General features: G+C 41.0%; 1 protein-coding gene across 1 annotated transcript in view; it reads left to right on the forward strand.

The window, feature by feature from the left end:
- The first annotated feature begins 710 nt into the window (after positions 1–710).
- REEP3 (receptor accessory protein 3) overlaps positions 711–19,133 on the forward strand; it is a 42,071-nt gene continuing 23,648 nt past the window's right edge. Inside the window, exon 1 of the mRNA XM_030488747.1 lies at positions 711–1,238. Within this exon, the coding sequence (XP_030344607.1) occupies positions 1,207–1,238 (32 nt within the window). The 5' untranslated portion in view covers positions 711–1,206. The remainder of the gene's footprint in view (positions 1,239–19,133) is intronic.

Consider the following 19,133-nt stretch of genomic DNA (forward strand, 5'->3'; position numbering starts at 1 on the left):
TGGTATGAAAAGAGTAAAGTTGAATGTTTCCAGCAATGGTATGGGCAGAACTTTCTACAACCTCCTCTTCAGAGAAAAGAGAAAGCAGTCTGTTTTGGAAAAATATTCTCCTTTTACGTGTACGAACAGTTATGCATTACATGTAAAGCTGGTATGCAAAGTTGGATTGCAATGGATTAGCTAAGGCATCAGGGAGTAGTCAGCTTCCCCTGCATGTCTTGACCTGCCAGACCATGAGCTTGACAAGAGTATCTAGGCTGGGTCATGCTGTGCACGGTCTTACCCAGTGTCCTGCCTTGGGCAGTGGCTGCTAAGGAAGGAACAAATGTAATAAGGCACACTGGCACTGATCCTTCCCACACATGCTCTCCTGCCCTCACAGTTACCTGAAGTTTTGGATCAACTACACGTAGCAGTCTGCACGGCCTGTATAAGGATGTGTCCTTAGACAGCCGTGGGGACTGAGTGCTTGTAAACAAGTATGGAGGAGAAGCACCTACCTGCAGCAGTTCATACAGGTGCTGGAGCCCTGGGGAGTCAGCCGGCTTCACAGCTCTGCTCTCAAAGTGAGGACTTCAACTGGGTAAAGTGCTGCACCCTCATCCAACCCCTCCAGCACACGCACAAGGGGCTGGGCACGCTGTGTCCCACAGCAAGAGAGACTTGAACACGTGAAATGAAGGTTTTGGGACATCCTACAGCACATAGGATATGAGCACATGGGGGATGCAAGCAACAGGTAAAGGCAACGGGTCCCAACCTGCCTTTCTTCTAGAGTTGGTCGCTGTGCTTCGAAGGGAAGTGATGAGGGGAGAAAGGGTGCCTTATTGCACTCTTTATTCATTCTATCTGCTCCTTTCTCCTTCGTGCACAGGCTCCGTTGGTGCTGTGCAAAAGCTGTGTTCCTGTGGCAGTCTAAAACCAGACGGCAGTGCTGCAGGACACCCGAGGACGAACCCACCGCGCAGGCAGGCCCTGCCCGCCACCGGAGCGGGCCAAGGCAGAGCCGGGCCGTGCCCGAGGATGAACACGCACCCATCTGCTCCTCCCGCCGCTGGCAGGGTCGCGCCCCACACCTCCCGCCACGCCCGGGCCCGCGCCGCCGCCAGGGCGCATGCGCGCGGCCGCTGAGCCAATGGGGCGGACAGGGGCGTGGCCGCGCCATTCGGGCACGGCCGGCGGAGGGGACGCGCGGCCGCCGCCGTGATGGTCTCTTGGATGATCTCCCGGGCTGTGGTGTGAGTGCCGGCCGGGGGGGAGCGGGCAGCGGGCAGCGGGCAGCGGCTTGTCGCCCGGGCGTGGATGGGCCCGGGGCTTCCCCCGGCGGGGCCGGGCCGGGCCGGACCGGACCGAGCCGAGCCGAGGGAGGCGGTGCCCCTACCCCTTTCCCCCCACCCCTTTCCCCCCTTTCTCCCGTTCCCTCCTTCCACCCTGTCCCCCTTAGCTGGGCGCCCTGCGCCCGTTGGGCGACCTTCGAGCCGCCGTTGGACCGCGGGCGGCAGAACGGCCGGCTTCGCCACTCCCGGCGCAGGTGGGGCGGCTTCCTCCGGTGCGGCGGGGGCCGCGTCGTGCGGGGCCGGCTGGGCTGCGGTGAGGGGAGTGGGCGCCTGGGCCGAAGTGTCGCGGTGCTGCATCATCCGACGGCTTAGAAGTGCTGTGTTTAAATAAACTATTCCGCTGCTAGGAGTTTAATCAGTAGCACCCTACTCTCTCGCTCTCTATCTCTCTTCCCCTCTACACCCCCCCCCCCCCCCCGAAAGGAGTGAGGTAGTGGGCGCTATGGTTCTGCCCAAGAGTGGCAATTAGACTTGCTTGGCAGCAGTTGAGCCGTCTGGTGCCTCAGAGGGTCGTTTTGCTCCCAGAAGTGCCCGCAAAACCAGCACCGGTCTCCTGGGGAGCACAGGTTGTCTGTCCTGCTCACACTGTGTGTCTCTTGCTGTAAGGGCATGTTTCCTAGGGCTGTAGAGGCAAGAAGCTCAGGCCGCTGATGCCTGTCACATAAAGTGTGAGCATTGCTTGTAAATTGATTCAGGTGAAGCTATAAAATCTGTTTGGTAACTGTTCTTCTCTTTAATTTCTGCCAGAGCTTGAAAGGGCTAGGAGAATGCTGGGGAGCGGGAAATGGGGGTCTGTGGTGGGTATAGGTCATCAGCTGATGAAGAGGTAGACTGGCAATGTTATTGTGTACTAGTCTTTGTAAAGCTGAGTTTTTGGCACCCAAAGGGGCAAACTTCCTTAGGTGAGAAGTACCATCTTGCGTATTGTCCAAGTTCTATTTGAGAAAAGGTAAACTCCGGTGCAGCCTCTAGTCTTCTTCTTGTGGATTGTACTATTTGTTCATGAAACTGATGGGTTATTTTGCTCATTTGAATAATATTCTCTAACAAATGTTGAGTAATATTTGAGCAACTGAGTCTGCCTCGTGCTCCTTGCTGAGTGGCTCTGTGACTGAGGGGGGGCCCAGTGCTTATTGGGTTGCTTGAGCTGAATTTTGCTGTGTGTGACTTTTTGCCAGGCAAATGAAGTGAATCTGCTCACAAAGCAGTCCAGCAAATGTCTGAATTAGTGCAAAGTATGGAGCAGAACTGTATGACCCAAAGCAGGGTATAATAGGATTTCCCTGTTCTGTTGGTGACAAACATCCCTTTTAAGCTATCTGGTGTAATTTCATCTGAAAACTTTGTTGTCACGAAGTCTTCTCATACTGCCACATACATTTTCCTGCTGTAAACTAGCTACCTAGAGAAGTAGCAGTCCTCCTCCCTCTCCCTGCTTTCCCTGAGACTTGTCAGATAATTGAAACTTGTGAATAGACCATCATGTTCCAGGATTGGCAAAGGATGACATTGGGTTGGAAGAGAGAAGCTATGGGAAGAATTGCTGTTGGTGCACTTTGTCAATGTGGTCTTCCCATGGGCAACACACAAGCACTAGAGGCAAGAGGCATACGCTGACTTTCTGTACATCAAATGTGGCTGCTGAACCTGTTTCTACTTTGTTATGTAAAAGCACCAATGAGAAAGTTTTCGTTTTAACAACTGAGACTGTGTTGATTCTAAGGGTAACACCAGCGATGGTGAGGACCCCAGTTTCTAATGACTGGATTCTGGTGAAGTTAGTTGGTTTTCCCCTGAAATGAATTGCTAAGGGTTGTGTTTGCATTTTGAGGATTAAGTCCTCCATGGGCCTAAACCAGTAGTACAGGGAATGAAGAGAATAGCTACTGCTATCCATAGGTTCATTGCAAGAGGCGATAAAGGACAATGTATCGTGCAGTTCTGTGTAGTTTGGTTTTCTGGTTGCTCTTGGTCAGTCATTTATGTGCCCTAATTATTTTTGCTAAAAAGGGAATCCCTAATTTTATATATAAATCCTCTCCACCTTTTTGTGTCCTTGTTTCTTAGCTGTGGGACTTAACTAGCTTGCCAATGTTCAGCTTCCCAGGAAGGGGAAAGTGTTCAGTGAGAACTTGGACAGCTTCAAGACTATTGTTTAACTTTGCTTCGTAGAGCAAAATTCATGTGGAAAAGGAAGGTGGGAAGTAGCACAGAAGTAGATGTGGTGTGATAAAGAGGTCTTAATTTCAGTGGTTTTGAGACTGTCCTCCTTGACCTTTTTCTCAGTGTCCCTTATGTTATCTTCCTCAATGTGGTCTGTTTTTCTTCCTGGTCTCTTTCTAGACATACCTGTTCCAGTGGCTTTGTTTCTCTGACTTGTGTCATGTGTTCAGAAGGCATATACTACCTTTTCCTTAAAGGCCATAAGAAAGATAGAAGTATTTTTAATCACGATGTAGCTGCTGAGACCTGGCGTTCTCTCTTATGTGATGGTGTAGTTTTGGTGTGGTGACTTTCTGTTGTATGGGAGAGCGATGAATATCCTACATTGTCCGTAGCAAGTCCAAGAAGCCCTGTTGGGCAGCCATCAGGAATACCTATTGTCTAGACTAGTGATTAGAAGGAGAGCAATTGTTCAGGCTGCAGCAGAATTCTCTCCTGACTGACCTACTATTTTTCAGGGAGAAAAGAGCAGCAAAATATTAATTTGTAGGTGTGTCACAGTGCCCTCTGCTGACTTTTGACTTGGGGGATTTGTTCTGACATGCATGTCCCAAACAAACTTGACTTCTAATTCAATTTGAGAGCTTGCAATTTGGGGTTAATCAACTCCACTACAACAGTTTGGTTAAAGCTCTAAGGAACTAGGGAATGGAACTAGTAAAGAATTAAATTTTTTAATTGCATTGAATTGTCTCAGAGTCATGCACAGGAAATGGGGAGTGGTTCAAATTCACTGCTCCACATAATAATCTTGGGCAAAACTTCATTTTAATGATTCCCCCCCCCCCCTTTGGTTTATAGATGCTATTATACTTAGGCATCTAAACATGTGAAATACCTTTTACTAATTGCATGTCATCTTTCGGTCAAGAAGCAGAAGACTTGAAGCACATAATTAAAATATCTTTTCATTTTAAAGCTTCATGTGTATGGGATGCTGTTGCAGTAAGTACAGGTTGTTATTAATTCGAAAACACACTGGCTATTGCAGTAGTTTTCAGAATGATTACTGCAAGGTTTTTCCTTTTCTCGCTTCCAAAACCAACAAGCAGATAGTAATTTCTCTCAGAGGCTCAGAAAACTTCTCAAAGTGGTACAGCTTCTCAAGTTCTTAGTCTTTAACAGTGGGAATAGCTTTTTAAAAACTTGTGCTGCCCATCTTGTTAACTTCTAATAGAGCCTATGCCTGACTTTTAGTCTGCTTTGATTACTTGTTCTTATCATTTGTAAGGTCTGAGCAATTGTGTACATGTCAGTTGCTGAGACGGTATTTAATAGTAAACACACTGAGTACTTGTCAGTCACAGCCTGGTATGGATGAAATCAGACTATCCTCTCGTGCCAAGCAAAGATGTGAAGCATCCTAAATACAAAGTAGATGGCCATTTTGTTCTTGCAATCTGTTAAAGCAGACTGTCTGCTGTAATCTGTTAGCGTTTTTTCCTGTCCTCACTTAAAAACGAAAGTTCCCCCATCTGTGTTGGTTTGTAATGCTCTCTCTACCCCCATGTTTAAATACATGGGTTTTTTTTCCAGTAAAGTTGGTCAGTGGTCATGACTGGTGGGAGAGTTGTAATAGTCCACAGGAGGATGTATTTGTCTCATGTACTAGTAGTTACTTTTCTGTCTGCTTGTACCTATAGTGCCTGCCTTCCCCACCATCATTTTAGAGCCTTGCAAGGAGCAAAAGATGTACAAGTGAAAGGTTCAGCAAGCGTTGCTTGGTTCTAATATTGATTTATAACTGTAACTACATTTAGCTAGACAAAGACTGTTTGAGGCACACAGGAGGTGACCTGAAGGTAGGTAGTAGTGTTAGGCTCTTCACCACTTTAAAGATTGGAGCTGTTGCTTTCATGGGAGTTTCCAAGGCATCCTCTTACTCTACTTTTAATGCTTCTATTGTTGTTGTTTGACCATTTCCAGATGTCCAGCTACCCCTAGAATTACTTGAAATCTGAGAATACGTGGCTGAAGCCATAGCTTCAGTTCTGATTGGATTGTCATCAGGAGTATTTGGCTTAGTGTGGTGATGATGTTTTATGTAACTGTCTGTGCTTTGATTGTAAACCTGGATGGGTCTTGCTCTTGGAACACAAATATTTTAGTTAAAACCAGTAAATACAAAAATACTTACCACCTTGTTTGTTAACCAACATGCTGTCAAACATTTTGTCTTGAAACACACATAATTCATCAAATGGAATTAAAAAACAATACCACCACATGCTGCGTGGATGGAGTAGCTGTATACAGGCTAATCTTTGAGTCAGCAGGGCTATCTGTGGGAGAGTTTGACTGTTTGTAGCCTACTCTTCTGGCAGGGTGGTTCCAGCTGAAGTACGAAGGATGCTGGGTGCTGAATGCCTTCTGGTATGCTTCTAATTTAAAGGCCTATAAATTGCTGCTGCACCTGTGGAGGAAAAAGGAGTTGCTGTCATAGTGTGAGTGACTGAAATGGAGAGATGTGCTGAAATGTCTGTCTTGCCACAGAACTGCAAAGATACGGTCACCATGTATCAGTTATCCTTGGCACTTTGTGCTATGCTTAAACAGATCTGTCTGGCCTCTTGCTGGGAGTGGCCATCCTGCCCTTCATGCCTCTGCTCACTCTTCATTTTCCACAGGGTCCAAAAGTTGTGTGGCCAGAGGGTAAGTCTGGTTGTTTTGTCAACCCGAATGAAAATTAGTGTGCTTGAAAGAGGTCAGTCTTATTGCACTGAACTGTGTCAGCTCGTGTAGTTGCTAGGTAAGTGCGTGTTGAGAATGAAAAGTTGCAGGACAAAACCAGCACTGTTTCTGGCATCAGCATGTTATCAGACTGGTTAAAGTGTGCTCTGAAACTACATATTTCACTTGCACATTGCTGCTTATTCTTTCTTGTGGTGAAACTAGTTCCAGTAAGAACAGTGCAGCTGTTCTAACCAAACAAGGTGTCAGATTTTTTTAAAGGGTCTTAAATTTTACAGGCTGAAATCTGTAAGCATATGTAAATCTAGGGATTAAGTGTATTGTCTGTGTGAAAGTTTAAAATCATTTACATAATTGAGCAGTGAAATCATCAGAGCACTTCTATCCAATAGTTTAGCTTCACAGTTAGGCAATCCTAATATGTACAGCAAAAAGGGTCTGCTCACTAAACTTGACTGGTAATACCTAATCTGTAAATTAGCGCAGTGCAAAATGACTGGCTCTGACAAATTTTTCGAAGTAAGTGTCTCCACTGCCTGCCTGGCACACCTTTTTTTACATGAATGTTTGCTACGCAGTCTAGCTGCTCTTTTCTCTCCCGTGTTTTGGGATAGTATAGATGCAGAGCATGCGTGGTCAGTGTTCACAGCCCATGGCAAGCGGGTGGACTAAAGCTTGCTCAAAACAGATGGAGCACAACTAGAGGCATACTGTGGAGTCTGACATTCTTTCTTAATGATCTTGGCGTGTACTCTGTTACAAAACGTGCTGAAATCCACATCTGTGTCCTATGTATTGTAGACAAAGAAATACCAAGAACTGCATGGTCTGGCACAAAAGGACCTTTCTAATTAAAATAAACAGCCTCCACTCCTGCATGTCCAACAAACCAATGTCTGCTTCGACTGAGCATATTTTAAGCTTTTGAGCCTTTCTGCAACTTAAATGGAACGGCTTGTCTTCCCTGATTATTTTGTATATAGAGCCAACTCCTGATATGCTCATGTAAGGCTGAGGAAGATCCTAAGCCAAATTCTGATATATATAAAAAAAAAAAAAAAAAGAAAAAGTTGTTTTGGCTCAATAACTTTTAATTCTTGCTAAGAAATTGTTGAAAAATGTATGTAAAAACATATCTGGCAGAAACCTTTGTTCTGGTGCTTCACATGTAAAGAAGTTTTCTCTAACCTTTTTGATCCCTTTTATTCTGCTTTTGAAATTTTGGAATTTCAAATCGTATACTATTACATAAAAGAATTAGGCTTTTAGAGAAGAAAATATTACAGCTGAAAACAATATGATCTCTATTGTGAATCTTTCAAATTTTAAAGACCCACCGAAATAGATTCTCACAATTTAGTGCTGAACAGATGAGATGAGGTATATAGAGTCTAGATAGGAACGATTATTGAAGGGTTTTTGGTGACCAGTCTGACTTTAAACATGACTGGTCTCGATGGCACTGAAGGACCAATCTGATAAGATGCTTTTGGACATACAGGAAAATAAAACACTCCATTGTGGCTAATGCTGTATTGAGCCTTGCCAGCCATCACTGTCACTTTCTCGTTCCATGTTTCACTGGCAAAATAATAGGGCATTACTTCTGTTTCTGTTGTGTCTTACAGCTAGTCTGCAAGCATTGACATGGAAGTGGGTTTAACTAGATGAATGTTTTACCTGTGTTTATCATCTTTGAAATGTTGCTCACATATCCTGAAGACAGTTGGAACTTGCGTTTGGTGTTGAAAGCTAAGTGCAATTTCTTGCAAAAGCCTTTAACCCAGCATTTAAATGCAAGGATTCACAAAACAGTATTTTTGCTGAAGTGTGAAGTCTGGTATAATGCTTTACTCTTTTCTGCTAACAAAACTGTTGGAACTTGCAGTGCTCGAAGGGGAGGATCAGAGAACAGTTTGTGCTTGTGCCTTCCTCCCACTTTCTGGTTATGTTATTTCCTCCCCCCACCCCGTTTTGGAACTCACTGATCAAAACCATGGGAAGGAGAGTGAGAAAAGTGCTCACTACGCTAGAGATACCTGATTAGTTTTGATAGTATAGTAACATTACGTTAAACTGTAACAGTAAAAAAAAAAAAAAGTAAGTTATTTCTTTGGCTTTGTGCTCTTGTTCACTTTTGTCTGCTAATCTTTTTCCCCAGACTAGGACTTTGTTCTAGAACGCATGGTTTCCTTTATGTCTAAAAGCATGTCTAGTTGAAGTGTATTTACTATTAGACTTTTAGAAGCCAGAGAAGAAGCTGACCTATTCACGTTTTCCAACAGCCAACAGCTGAAAGTTTACTTGAAGACAATATACACACAAAAACATAAAATACACATTTTTAAATGACTGCTTTGTTAGTTATTAGTTTGCCGTATATGCAATATAAGCAGTGTTGGTTTTACTATTCTACATATAGAACTTTGTTAGTTCTTCTTGAATTAAAGTTAACCTTGAATGCTTGAAACAAAATGGAATTTACATTTGTATAAAGAGGGTAATGCGAATCAGGCAGATTACCTTTCAGCTTTCTGGAAAAGCACACTTACATTTGCTCTGTATTTTCTGGTTTCTTAGCCTGTTTACATATTACCAATAAAACGTATTTGTGTTAACAGAATTATCTCAAAAACGAACTTTTGGCTAGTTAGCATGGTGTGCATTGTTTGTTTTTTAAGAGCCAAACCTACCTCTCAAACTAATGCTAAATAAAAACCAGTAAATGATTTGGGTTCAGAAGGGAGGAAGTGGCGGTATCTTTTAACATGGTATTTTTGACATTAAAGTTAAGTTACTAGTACAACTATATGAATAAGTTTGGTAGAGATTTAGCATGTTGTCAGTTCTTAACTTGGTGTCTAACAGCATATTCACAGAGTTCTCTAAGTACCGGTTATAATTGAGGAAACATGTATACTTTGGAATGACAAGTCCAGATGTTATCTCAATGGTATCTGCTAAATACAAATTTCATAGAAGCAGCCTTTTCCTTTGTACAAGTTTGGTTTCTGAATGCTCAAAGAGGCTTCAGAAATACTTTGCTGGGTCGTAAGAGTAACAGAATTGTTTGGAAATCAGGATCCTTAAGGCAAAACCTGGGATGCAAATAACTTGTGATGGTCAAAACAAAAAACCCCCGCTGTCTAAGGAAGAGATAATACAGGCTAATTTTTACTTCAAGGGTTTTGGTGTTGTGTGGTTGTACTTTTTTTCTTTGCTCAAATTCATGTCAATTTGTAGCATTTTTTTGGGAGTGGCAAGACCTTGAGGCTGGTCTGCAGCAACACCCTTAAGTTCTAGGGTTTGCAGCCATTAAGTAGGAGCTTTCCAGGCCTTCAACTTAAGACCTTTGCTTTTTTCTTTAAACCCAGCCAGCCAGAGTAGTATTCCACAGTGTGGCCTTTAGCAGTGTTGTATGCTTTTTTTATTTAAAAATAAAATGCAACCCATATGACGAATGTATGGTTTCATGCAGTGTGGTTTGTCTTTCCCCTACAAATGACTCAAAAATAAAATGTGGTTTTCCTTGGAACAAGCAGAAGCAATTCTTAGTTGGGACCACTCCTATTTAAATGTTAGCTTCCTATAGCCAATTATTTTGATGTTGACGATGCTCCAAGAATGTTGAGAGAAGGTGCTCTCTTAGAGCAGCAAACAATGGCATGATTGTGGGTTTTAACTTGTGAGATTCTCCAAAGTCTCTAGGAGATCCATGTAAAGTGAAAAAGCAAACTTGACAAAGTAAAAATACAAGTGGAAATCTATTTTGGTTAACTATATGGTATTCTGAGGTATTAGAGGGAATGAGTCTAGTCTATAAGTGATGGCTGAGGCCAGGATGGGGAAGCTCCAGTGCAGTGGCTAGATTTAAAGCCACTTTGCAAAGCTGAATAAAGCTTTGAGTTCCAAAAATGGTTGAGAATGAGCACAACTTTATAGTCTGATTAAAAAATTGTTTTGAAGATGCTAGACTCAAAGCTAAGATTACTAAGTAAGTAAATAAGAAGGCTGGTAATCTTTTACTTCAGTTTCTTAAAGCCAGGAAACTAAGGATCAAATATGTTATATGACTTTAAACCTCATGGTAAAATTAAACACCTCATTCTTGTATTTGTAATGTTCATGTTGCTCTTGTTCAGCACTTCATCTGCATTAAATTATTGATGTCTTAGGAGCTCATCAGAAGTATCCTAAATTGAGAGGATCCTGTTGCTCATGGAAACTGTATGTGTAAAGGCTGTAGTACCTCTAAGAATAGTACGCATAAAGAACTTTTTCAAATCCAAGGAAGCTCATAAATATGTTTCTCTGTCAATTACCTTTATTAAGTAAACTTTTTTAAAGCATAATCTTCTAAAATAGAGTTTATGCTATGTGATAGTTTCTTTAAACATCCATGGTAGGTTTAGGCTTTCATCTTTAAACTGAAAAAATAGTTGTGGTTCTAATTGTGTTCTTGTTCACCTGCTTCATGGAGTAAGCTTATTCATGCATGTACTAAATACAAATAGGAAATATCTGCTGAAACCTAGAGTTGATTTGATTTTTGTTCCCCCCCCCAAATGAAAAGTAACAATTTAGTCACTTTGTCTCCAGCTGTTAGTCCTTGGTGATCATGAAAAGAAAAGCATGTATCATTTTCGTTGAACAGAGTCAGGCCAGGTTCTTTCAAGAGCTGTGTGAGAAGTAGATGCAGTCTTTCCTAATTGTTGGCCAGTTCTCAGTGTTTAGTTGTGGTCCTGCCTGATGCCACAAGTGTCTGCTGTGAGGCCACAAATACCTTGTTTCCAGTGGTAAATGATCACAGCAATGAGTGCAATCAGGGACTGTTTAAGGTAAATGTGAAGGAAGATAACTTATTTGTGGTTTAGGTAGGCAGCTTACTTTTGGAAATACTTCTCCAGCAGGGATGAATATCTGTGATTGAGCTTGAGGTAAGAGCTAGGTAAAAGATTTAAGTTCCCTAGTAAGGGTTACTCTGTACTGAAAGCCTTCAGTGTTTGCTTTATGTCACATGGAAGTGTTATAAATGCATTCTGTTTCAGTTCCTCAGTGTGGGTGCTGGAAGTTATAAGCTCACCTGCTGACTGTTCTGCACACATGGTTGAGCTTAGTAAGTCTGTAAACAGGAAATAGTACAGGGATAGTCAGGGTGCTATTATAGTAGTCATCAAACATGTATGTTAAAATAAATTAATAGATAGGCATGCAGAGAAGTGACTAAGAGTTTTATAACAATTTTTATTGTGCTAGGTTTTCTATTTTGCTTTCTAGTACTGGCTTTTTGGGTTTTTCTGTATTACTGGGTTTGTTGGGCCTTTTGATTGTACATTTTTAACAGGATTTAAGAGCTAGTGTGGTTTTTTTATGTTTTTGTGGTTTTTTGTTTTTTGTTGTTTTTCAATGAATTGGTGATGGCTTATACCTTTCTGTTAAAATATGTAGCCAATCCAGCAGAGCAAGAAAAGTTGGTCAGTCCTGAACATGAGGTTTGTACACCATCTCTAGACATAGGCATAGATTTTTCTAGCACAGAAAATGCTATGAAAGTTTCCAATGCTTTCAACTCTTTTTTAGCATATGGAGAAAACAAACGGGAATTCTTAGGGGGATGCACTTATAGGTGAATTTTGCTTAAGGTAATGACAGGAAATGAAAATCTTAATTTTGAACTCAAAGAAATCTCTCTGTAGAGGAAATGGGTTAAAGGTTTAAATGTTCCCTTGGCAACTATGTCTTGTTTTCTCTGAGAGAAACTTGGTGAGCCTATGTGAATAAGCGATCAATCTTACTGATGTATCTTGCCTGTAAGTACGTCAGTACTTCCGCACAGATTCCAGTACACAACATCCCTTACAGAAGATAATTTTTTTCTAATTGTTTTGGTGTGCTCTTTTTAGGCTTCTTTGTAGGTTTAGGCAGGGCTGTTCCTGGATTGAGAGAACTTGAAGAGTATCTGTCAACAGGTTCCCTATTTTGGGAGTAAAGTAGTATTCCATAAATGTGAGTGGATAGGATACACATAATGGAGCCTGAAGCTCTGCATTGGAAAAAAGGATTAATTGTCTCTGATCAGACTGCTTGCAATTGTTATACTTAGGAATTATTAAATGTTCCTGACAGAGGAAAGTCCAACTTTCTAGTGGGATTTGTAGGAAGGTTACTTTTCCCCTTAAAACTTTAAGGTGATTTTCATGAGTAATTACTTTTGGTTATATTGTGCTTTGGAAGAATCTGGCAGTTGCTTTGGAGAATTCCAGCTTCCTAAGATGGAAAGTTGATAGCCTTCTTGCTGTGTTCAAGAATGTGCTTTATTCAGATCTATCAGTACTTCTGGATATATTCTTTAACTGTTAAAACTTTTTTTTCTATGGCTTTTTGGGATATTTTCTATATAAGAATGCTGTGAAGATTTGAACAGACTTGTTTCTGATGGCATTCCTGCCTTTTGGTAACTGTGATCTGCTAAAGGAGTTGCTGAGTTTAAGCTTTGCTACTATTAGCAGATATGTTCTTTTAATGGGATTTATGTGATGTCCCCTGCTCCTTGCCCAAGGTGAGGGGTGGAAGAAAAAGTAGGATACAGTTTGGTGTGAGGTTCAGGATCTTATCTTCAGGCTCCCCTGTCCCTGTAACAGACTAGCATTTTGTTCTGAGTGTATTTTTAAATGCTTGAATAAATAGTCTTTTAGTGTAGATTATGGTTAGTGTTGTATAGTTGTATGGTAGCAAAAGGGAACTTAATTCTGTCAAGTGCTGGAGAGAAAGACTTCAGTTTTGTGTAGTGCCTTTCAAAAACATTCAGGACAAAAATGCCAGGGTGAGCTTTTGTTTGTCTGGATGTGTAAAAACCAAGATAGCTGGCTTAGTCTAGAACTTACTGCCCAGTGGTAACTCTTGGGGGGTGTTCGTGGGCATGACTGAGGGTCTTGCTTTTTCTGTTTAATTGAAGTATCTTGGGTTTGGATGTCAAGGTTTTGGTAGTGGAGGAGCTACAGGGGTGGCTTCTGTGAGAAGCTGTTAGGAGCTTCCCCCATGTCCAATAGAGCCAATGCCAGCCAGCTCCAAGGCAGACTCAGGTTCAAGAAGTTTACGAAAAACTGCCTCCCATGGAGCAGGGTAAGAGTGTGAAGAGAGGAGGGAGTGACAAAAATAATGTGTGATGAAATGACCACAACCACCACTCCCTGTTCCCCTGTGCCCAGGAAGAAGCGAGGGGTGGGGGCAGAGTGTTTTAAGATTTGGTTTTATTTCTCAATGTCCCACTCTGATTTGATTGGTGATAAATTAAATTTTTTTCCCCAGAGCTTGTTTTGCCTGTGGCAGTAATTGCTGAGTGATCTTGTGTCCTTATCTCAAATCCTGAGCCTTTTGTTACATTTTCTCTCCCTGTCCAGCTGAGGAGGGGAGTGATAGAGTGACTTTGATGGGCACCTGATGCCCAGCCTGAGTCAACACACCACATGCAGGGCTTTTTTTCCCCTGTTCCCCCATTAGGATTCTTACAGATACTCCTTATGCCTTATTTGGAGGATGAGGGTACCACAGAGAGATGCATAGCAGCTATAACTTGGTATATAATTGGTGAGCCTTACAGCTCTATAGCCAGAAAAAAAAAAAGAGAGAGAGAAGAAAAATCCAAACTATTATTCTTTTATGGGAGTTAGGGGAGTGGCTTACAAGTATATGAGTAACATACAGTCTTAAACAAAAATGTTTATGCTTTTCTAGTATGTGCTGATTGAAACCTCAGCGGACACATTGTTAAGGAGTATGGCCTTTTTAAAGCCAAAGAACAGCCAGCCAAAGACTTGAGCATTGTTCTTCAGACTAGATTTCTAGTTTCCATTAACAAACTTCCCTTCAAAAGAAATCTTGCTTAAACTAAACCAGCTAACCATAACATGAAATAGTAATTATAGTTCATAGAGAAGCAAAGTAATACTATGTTGTGGTTTATACTCAGTAGGTAAGTACTACACAGCTGTTCCTCACCCACCACCACCCCCCCACCACCCCCTGTGATAGGGAGGAGAATAGAAAGACTGTAAACCCCATGGGTTGAGATAAGAGCAGATGAATAACTAAAGTACAATATAATGCTAGTAATGATAAAGGAAATAACAAGAGGGAAAAAAAAAAAAAAAAACCCAAAACAAAACCAAAAGAGGAAAAAGGAAAAAACCAACAATAAACACAAGTGATGCACAACACAATTGCTCACCACCTGCTGACCGATACCCAGCCTGACCCAAGCAGCAATCAGTCCCTTCTGGGTAACTCCCCCCAGTTTATGTACTGGGCATGATGTGCTGTGGTATGGAATACCCCTTTGGCTAGTTTGGGTCGGGTGTCCTGTCTTTGGTCTTGTGCCCCTCCTCACTGGCAGAGCATGAGAGACTGAAAAGTCCTTGGTCAGCGTAAGAGCTACTGAGCAACAACTAAAACGTCAGTGTGTTATCAGCATTGTTCTCAGACTAAAGCCAAACTACAGCACTGCACCAGCTACTAGGAAGAAAAATAACTCTATCACAGCTGAAACCAGGGTATACTGACAACATCAGGCTTAATTTCTGCATAGGTGCTGCAGTACAGTTAAGGCTTTTATACCACAAACAGCTGTGAGTCATCTATGTTACTTCGGGTATTTTCATGGTGGCTGACCAGCTTTTAGAAAAGCTTCTGTGTGTATATGGCAAGAATTGAAGGTGCTCCTATCCTAACTTACAGTAAAGACTAGTATTGGGAGGGGGAACTGGGCATGGTCAGCGAAGTAAGGAAGTGTATCAGGTGTTGGTATTTATATTCGTTTTGTGGAGTTGGGGAGGATTCTTTTATTCTCCACCGTGTCAAATGCTGTCAAGTGGTACTTAAGGATGTAGGTGCATATTTCCACTACAGATGCACACATTAGCAGATGTCTGGTGCTCTACCAGTCTGTGCCAAAATGGTCTGTCTGTTAGTGGGTGGACAAATCGGTGTCATCTCTGTTGCCGAATCTGTTAAGGAAAGGGAACTTAGCAGGGAGATGCTTGTCTCCAGACTACTTCTTACTGAACAGAGTTTCCTGAGTGGCTTTTACTATTAGGGAACACTTGTGGCCCTTGCCTTTCTGCATTTCAGAGGAACAAAAGAATAAAGTGCCAAACCCTACTCCTTACTTCGGGCAATTCTTTGGCAATGCCAAGGGACTGTAGTCTTAAATGCACTGTTACTTTAATGGCTTAGTGTTTTGGGAGTCTGGATGCAAGTAGTCCTTTTGAACGACTTGGTGGCTTTCATTTGTCTTGGTTTTTTTTCCCTTTATTTTTATTTTATTTTATTTTTTGTGTGTGGTGGGTTTTTTTGTGGTTTTTTTTTTTTTAATTTTTTTTTTTTTTTTTTTCATTTTACATTAGCTTTAGATATGTTTGCTGTCCAGGTTAGTTGCTATAGTTGTTGCTATCCAGTTGTTTGCTATTCAGTGCCAGAGCAGGGTGTGTACACGTGACTGTTCTGGGTTTTTTTTTCAGTTGTCAGTCAAATACAAACTCAGTTGCTTTGCTTCAAAAATGAGTTCTTCAAATAGTTGTACACTTTAAAGCTGTTTAAACTGTAAGACTGTGGATTATGTGATAATACAGGCAGTAGGCTATGTGTGTTTTAATACACAAATACATTGTTTTATTCAGATTTCAAAGCTTTTTGATTTTTTTTTCTTTCTTTGCATTTTTATTTTAATCTTCTAGTATATTTGAGAGACATTTCTCTTTAAAGGAGCAAAATGTCTGTAGAGGAGGGGGCTGTACCACAGCTGGAATGCTACATTGGTTGCTGAGTACAGCTGAAAAAGTGAAATAGCTAAGCCTACAACTGGCAGTAAAATTACATTGGTAAGCAGGATTATCCATATATCTACTAGTAGAATAAAGTCAGTGACATCACACTCAGATGAAATCTGTTTCATCTGTGGAAACTGGCCTTGGTTTTGTTTGCTACGTTAGTGCAGTGTGCAGATATCCAGTGTGAAATACAAAGTGCACTTTTAAAAATAACACTTTAAGCTTTTAAATTTGGCAGTCCTTGGAATAATGGGGGATGTTGTACAGTTACTGTAGAAATACCAGATGAGGGATGCACTTAGAATGCGTAGCAGTAGGTGTTGCTAACAACATTGAGATTTTTGAGCGTATTGATGCAAACAGGAAAACTACTAGAAAATGCTTCACTGTTGTAGCTCTGTCAATGATACTGACTGTGCCTAGGCTGCCTGCTGCTGTTCTATGTGTTTCTGCTTCAGGCAGCTGCAGTGATCTCTCTTTTGCCTTTATGCTAATCTGTCCTGTATAGATTGAGCTTAAAAGTGAATTTGCTGACCTTCAGCTAAACTCACTGGCTTTTCTACTGTTAAATTTCCTGGTAGCTTTAACTAAGGTTAGATGATTTTGCCTGTGTGAAGAAGGTAGTAATGCCAGAGCTGGCGACAGCATCATGCCACACTTCAAATGTCAGCTCTGGTGGTTAGGAAGTAAAAACTTCTGGATACTGGTTCCTATTATTGCTGGTGAAATGTGCTGATGTTTTTCATTTTAGTCCTGTCTACACACTTCTAGTGAACAAGTGACAGTTTTCCCAATACTTCCATGTTACAGCAGTATTGAACACTAACAAGTCATGATATATTGTGATGTTAAGTTTCTTTTTTTTTTCTTTTTTGTTAAAAAGTGATTTCTAGAAGAAATTTTTAAAAGAAAAAATTAAGTGAGTGCTAAAATAGGGATCTTACTAATTCCTGATTTGACCAGTATTGAGTAACATAAAGATTAAACTACTTGTGGAGAATTAGCTACTTTATTGTGTTTAACTTCTGCTAGTGTTCTCATTTAACTTGAAGTCATCTTAGCTTAGCCTTATGATTTTTTTACTGTTACTGTAATATTCTTTCTGCTTGAGGATGCATTGTTTCCAAAGCGGTGTTCTCAAAATTCTGTTCTGTCCCATTTCTTGTTTCTACCAGATTTTAGAGGGCGACACATTCAGAGGATAAATTGCAGTTTAAATTTAAAAATACGACTTTTTTTTTTTCTTCCTGCTTAGTAGAAGTAATGCTACTAGACCATAAAGTGAGTGAAAAGTATAGACAAAAAATCATTAAGTGAAAGATTCAAACTGTTTCTATTTTGTATGCTTCATAGCAAGAAACTTACATGTGCAGGCTGCTGGTAGCTATTTAAATAATTTAGGACTATTTTTTGAGTATTTGGGGATGTGCATAGATGACCAGTAACTGCTGGCATGTAATTATGCAGCCATCTGACAGTTGGTAGTGTTTATGGTGTTCAGGAACTTATTCGGTATCTTTTTGTTGAACAAATAAATTTGTGCCCTTTATGAAGTTTGTGTTATGTTAGGATTATCAAGGCTTTCCTTATCTCTGATAATGATTATAATTTCAGCCAGGAGAACAGGGAAAGGTGAGAGCTGTTAGAGCTGATGGATTGCTGTACAGGATATTCCACAGGGACAAAAAAAAAAAAGAGCTATTGACTAAAGAATTTTATTAAAATAAAGGGTGTTTGGTCTAATATTCCTTCTGCTTCTAGATCTCTGCTTAGTTGGGTGAAGTGAGGTTTCTAACCTGTGTTGTTAGGCTTTTCTCATAGTTGGGAATAAATCCATTTGGGGTTTTCTGAGTATTGTTTTTCTTGGCCTAAGGATGAAAGGTCTTTGGATTGTAGTACAGCTGTATTTGGATAGGCTTCTACAGATGAGCTGAACTGGAATTCAAGTAGTCTGGACTCTTTCAGAAGGCATTTCAACATCTGAAACATGTAGGTAAACTCTGCTGCAGTGGATAGCAGCTTGCCTATACACGAGAGCTTCAGGATCCATCTTCTGTAAACTCCAGTTTAGTGTGATTTGTGAAATTCTGAGCTTCCAGATCCAGGTTTTAAACTGCTGCTATGGTACACCAGTTATGCTTTTTCGTATCAGTATTGTTTCAAGTAATCTGCAGTGCATTGTCCCTTCTCACTACAGAGGAATCTCACCTCGTGGAGACCTGCTTGAAGTGCCCTTTAGCTCCTCTGCTGCTATCAGCTATTAAAACTCTGTTGTATGGGTAAAGGCTCAATGTATGCAGAAATTACAGATGTGCCCCAGAAGATTTGTTCACATCTAGTCTTGTGTTGTAGAAGTGAATGCATCCTAGAAAAGAGTTGTACATGGTTAACTAGCTTTGACTCTTACTTATAATCAGGAACTAATTTTTTTTATTGTCCTAAAATCCAATTTTTTTTTTTTTTTACAGTCTTCTTTATTCTTTAAAGGTAAGAAATATATGCTTCAGTGTTTGGGGATTTTTCTTAAGTTGAATTTTATAATTAGATAATGAGGAAAATATGAGGAAAACATACATATATTACACATTCAGGAGAAAATGTAGATGTGAGGTTTATGCATTTGACTGTGTTAGGCTTTGAGCTTCTTAGTGCAAGAAAGCTATTAATTTGTTTGAGGAAGTTCAGTGGAGGCCACCAAGGTAGTCATAACAGATAGCTTCTGAGGAGAGTCTGAATGAACTGGGCTTGTTCAGTCAGAAGAGAGAAGGGGGACTTGGTAACAATCTTACGTAACTTTTTGGAGTTTATGAGAGCCAAGCCCGTTTTGTTGCTGTGCTACTCAATCAGGAGAGACAATGGTCATAAACTTCTGGTTCTGACAGGATATAACTGAAACTTTGCATTAAGAGGCTCATTAAGCATTGGAACAGATTGCCTGGAGAGGATGTGTAATATCTCTTTGGAAATCTCCAAGACCTGACTGGCTGAAGCCTTAAATAGCCTGGTCCAACTCTGATGTCGACTTTTGCTTGAGCAGGAGATAGGACTAGATGACTTC

This window comes from Strigops habroptila, chromosome 5 (assembly GCF_004027225.2).
Source record: "Strigops habroptila isolate Jane chromosome 5, bStrHab1.2.pri, whole genome shotgun sequence".
Taxonomy (NCBI): domain Eukaryota; kingdom Metazoa; phylum Chordata; class Aves; order Psittaciformes; family Psittacidae; genus Strigops; species Strigops habroptila.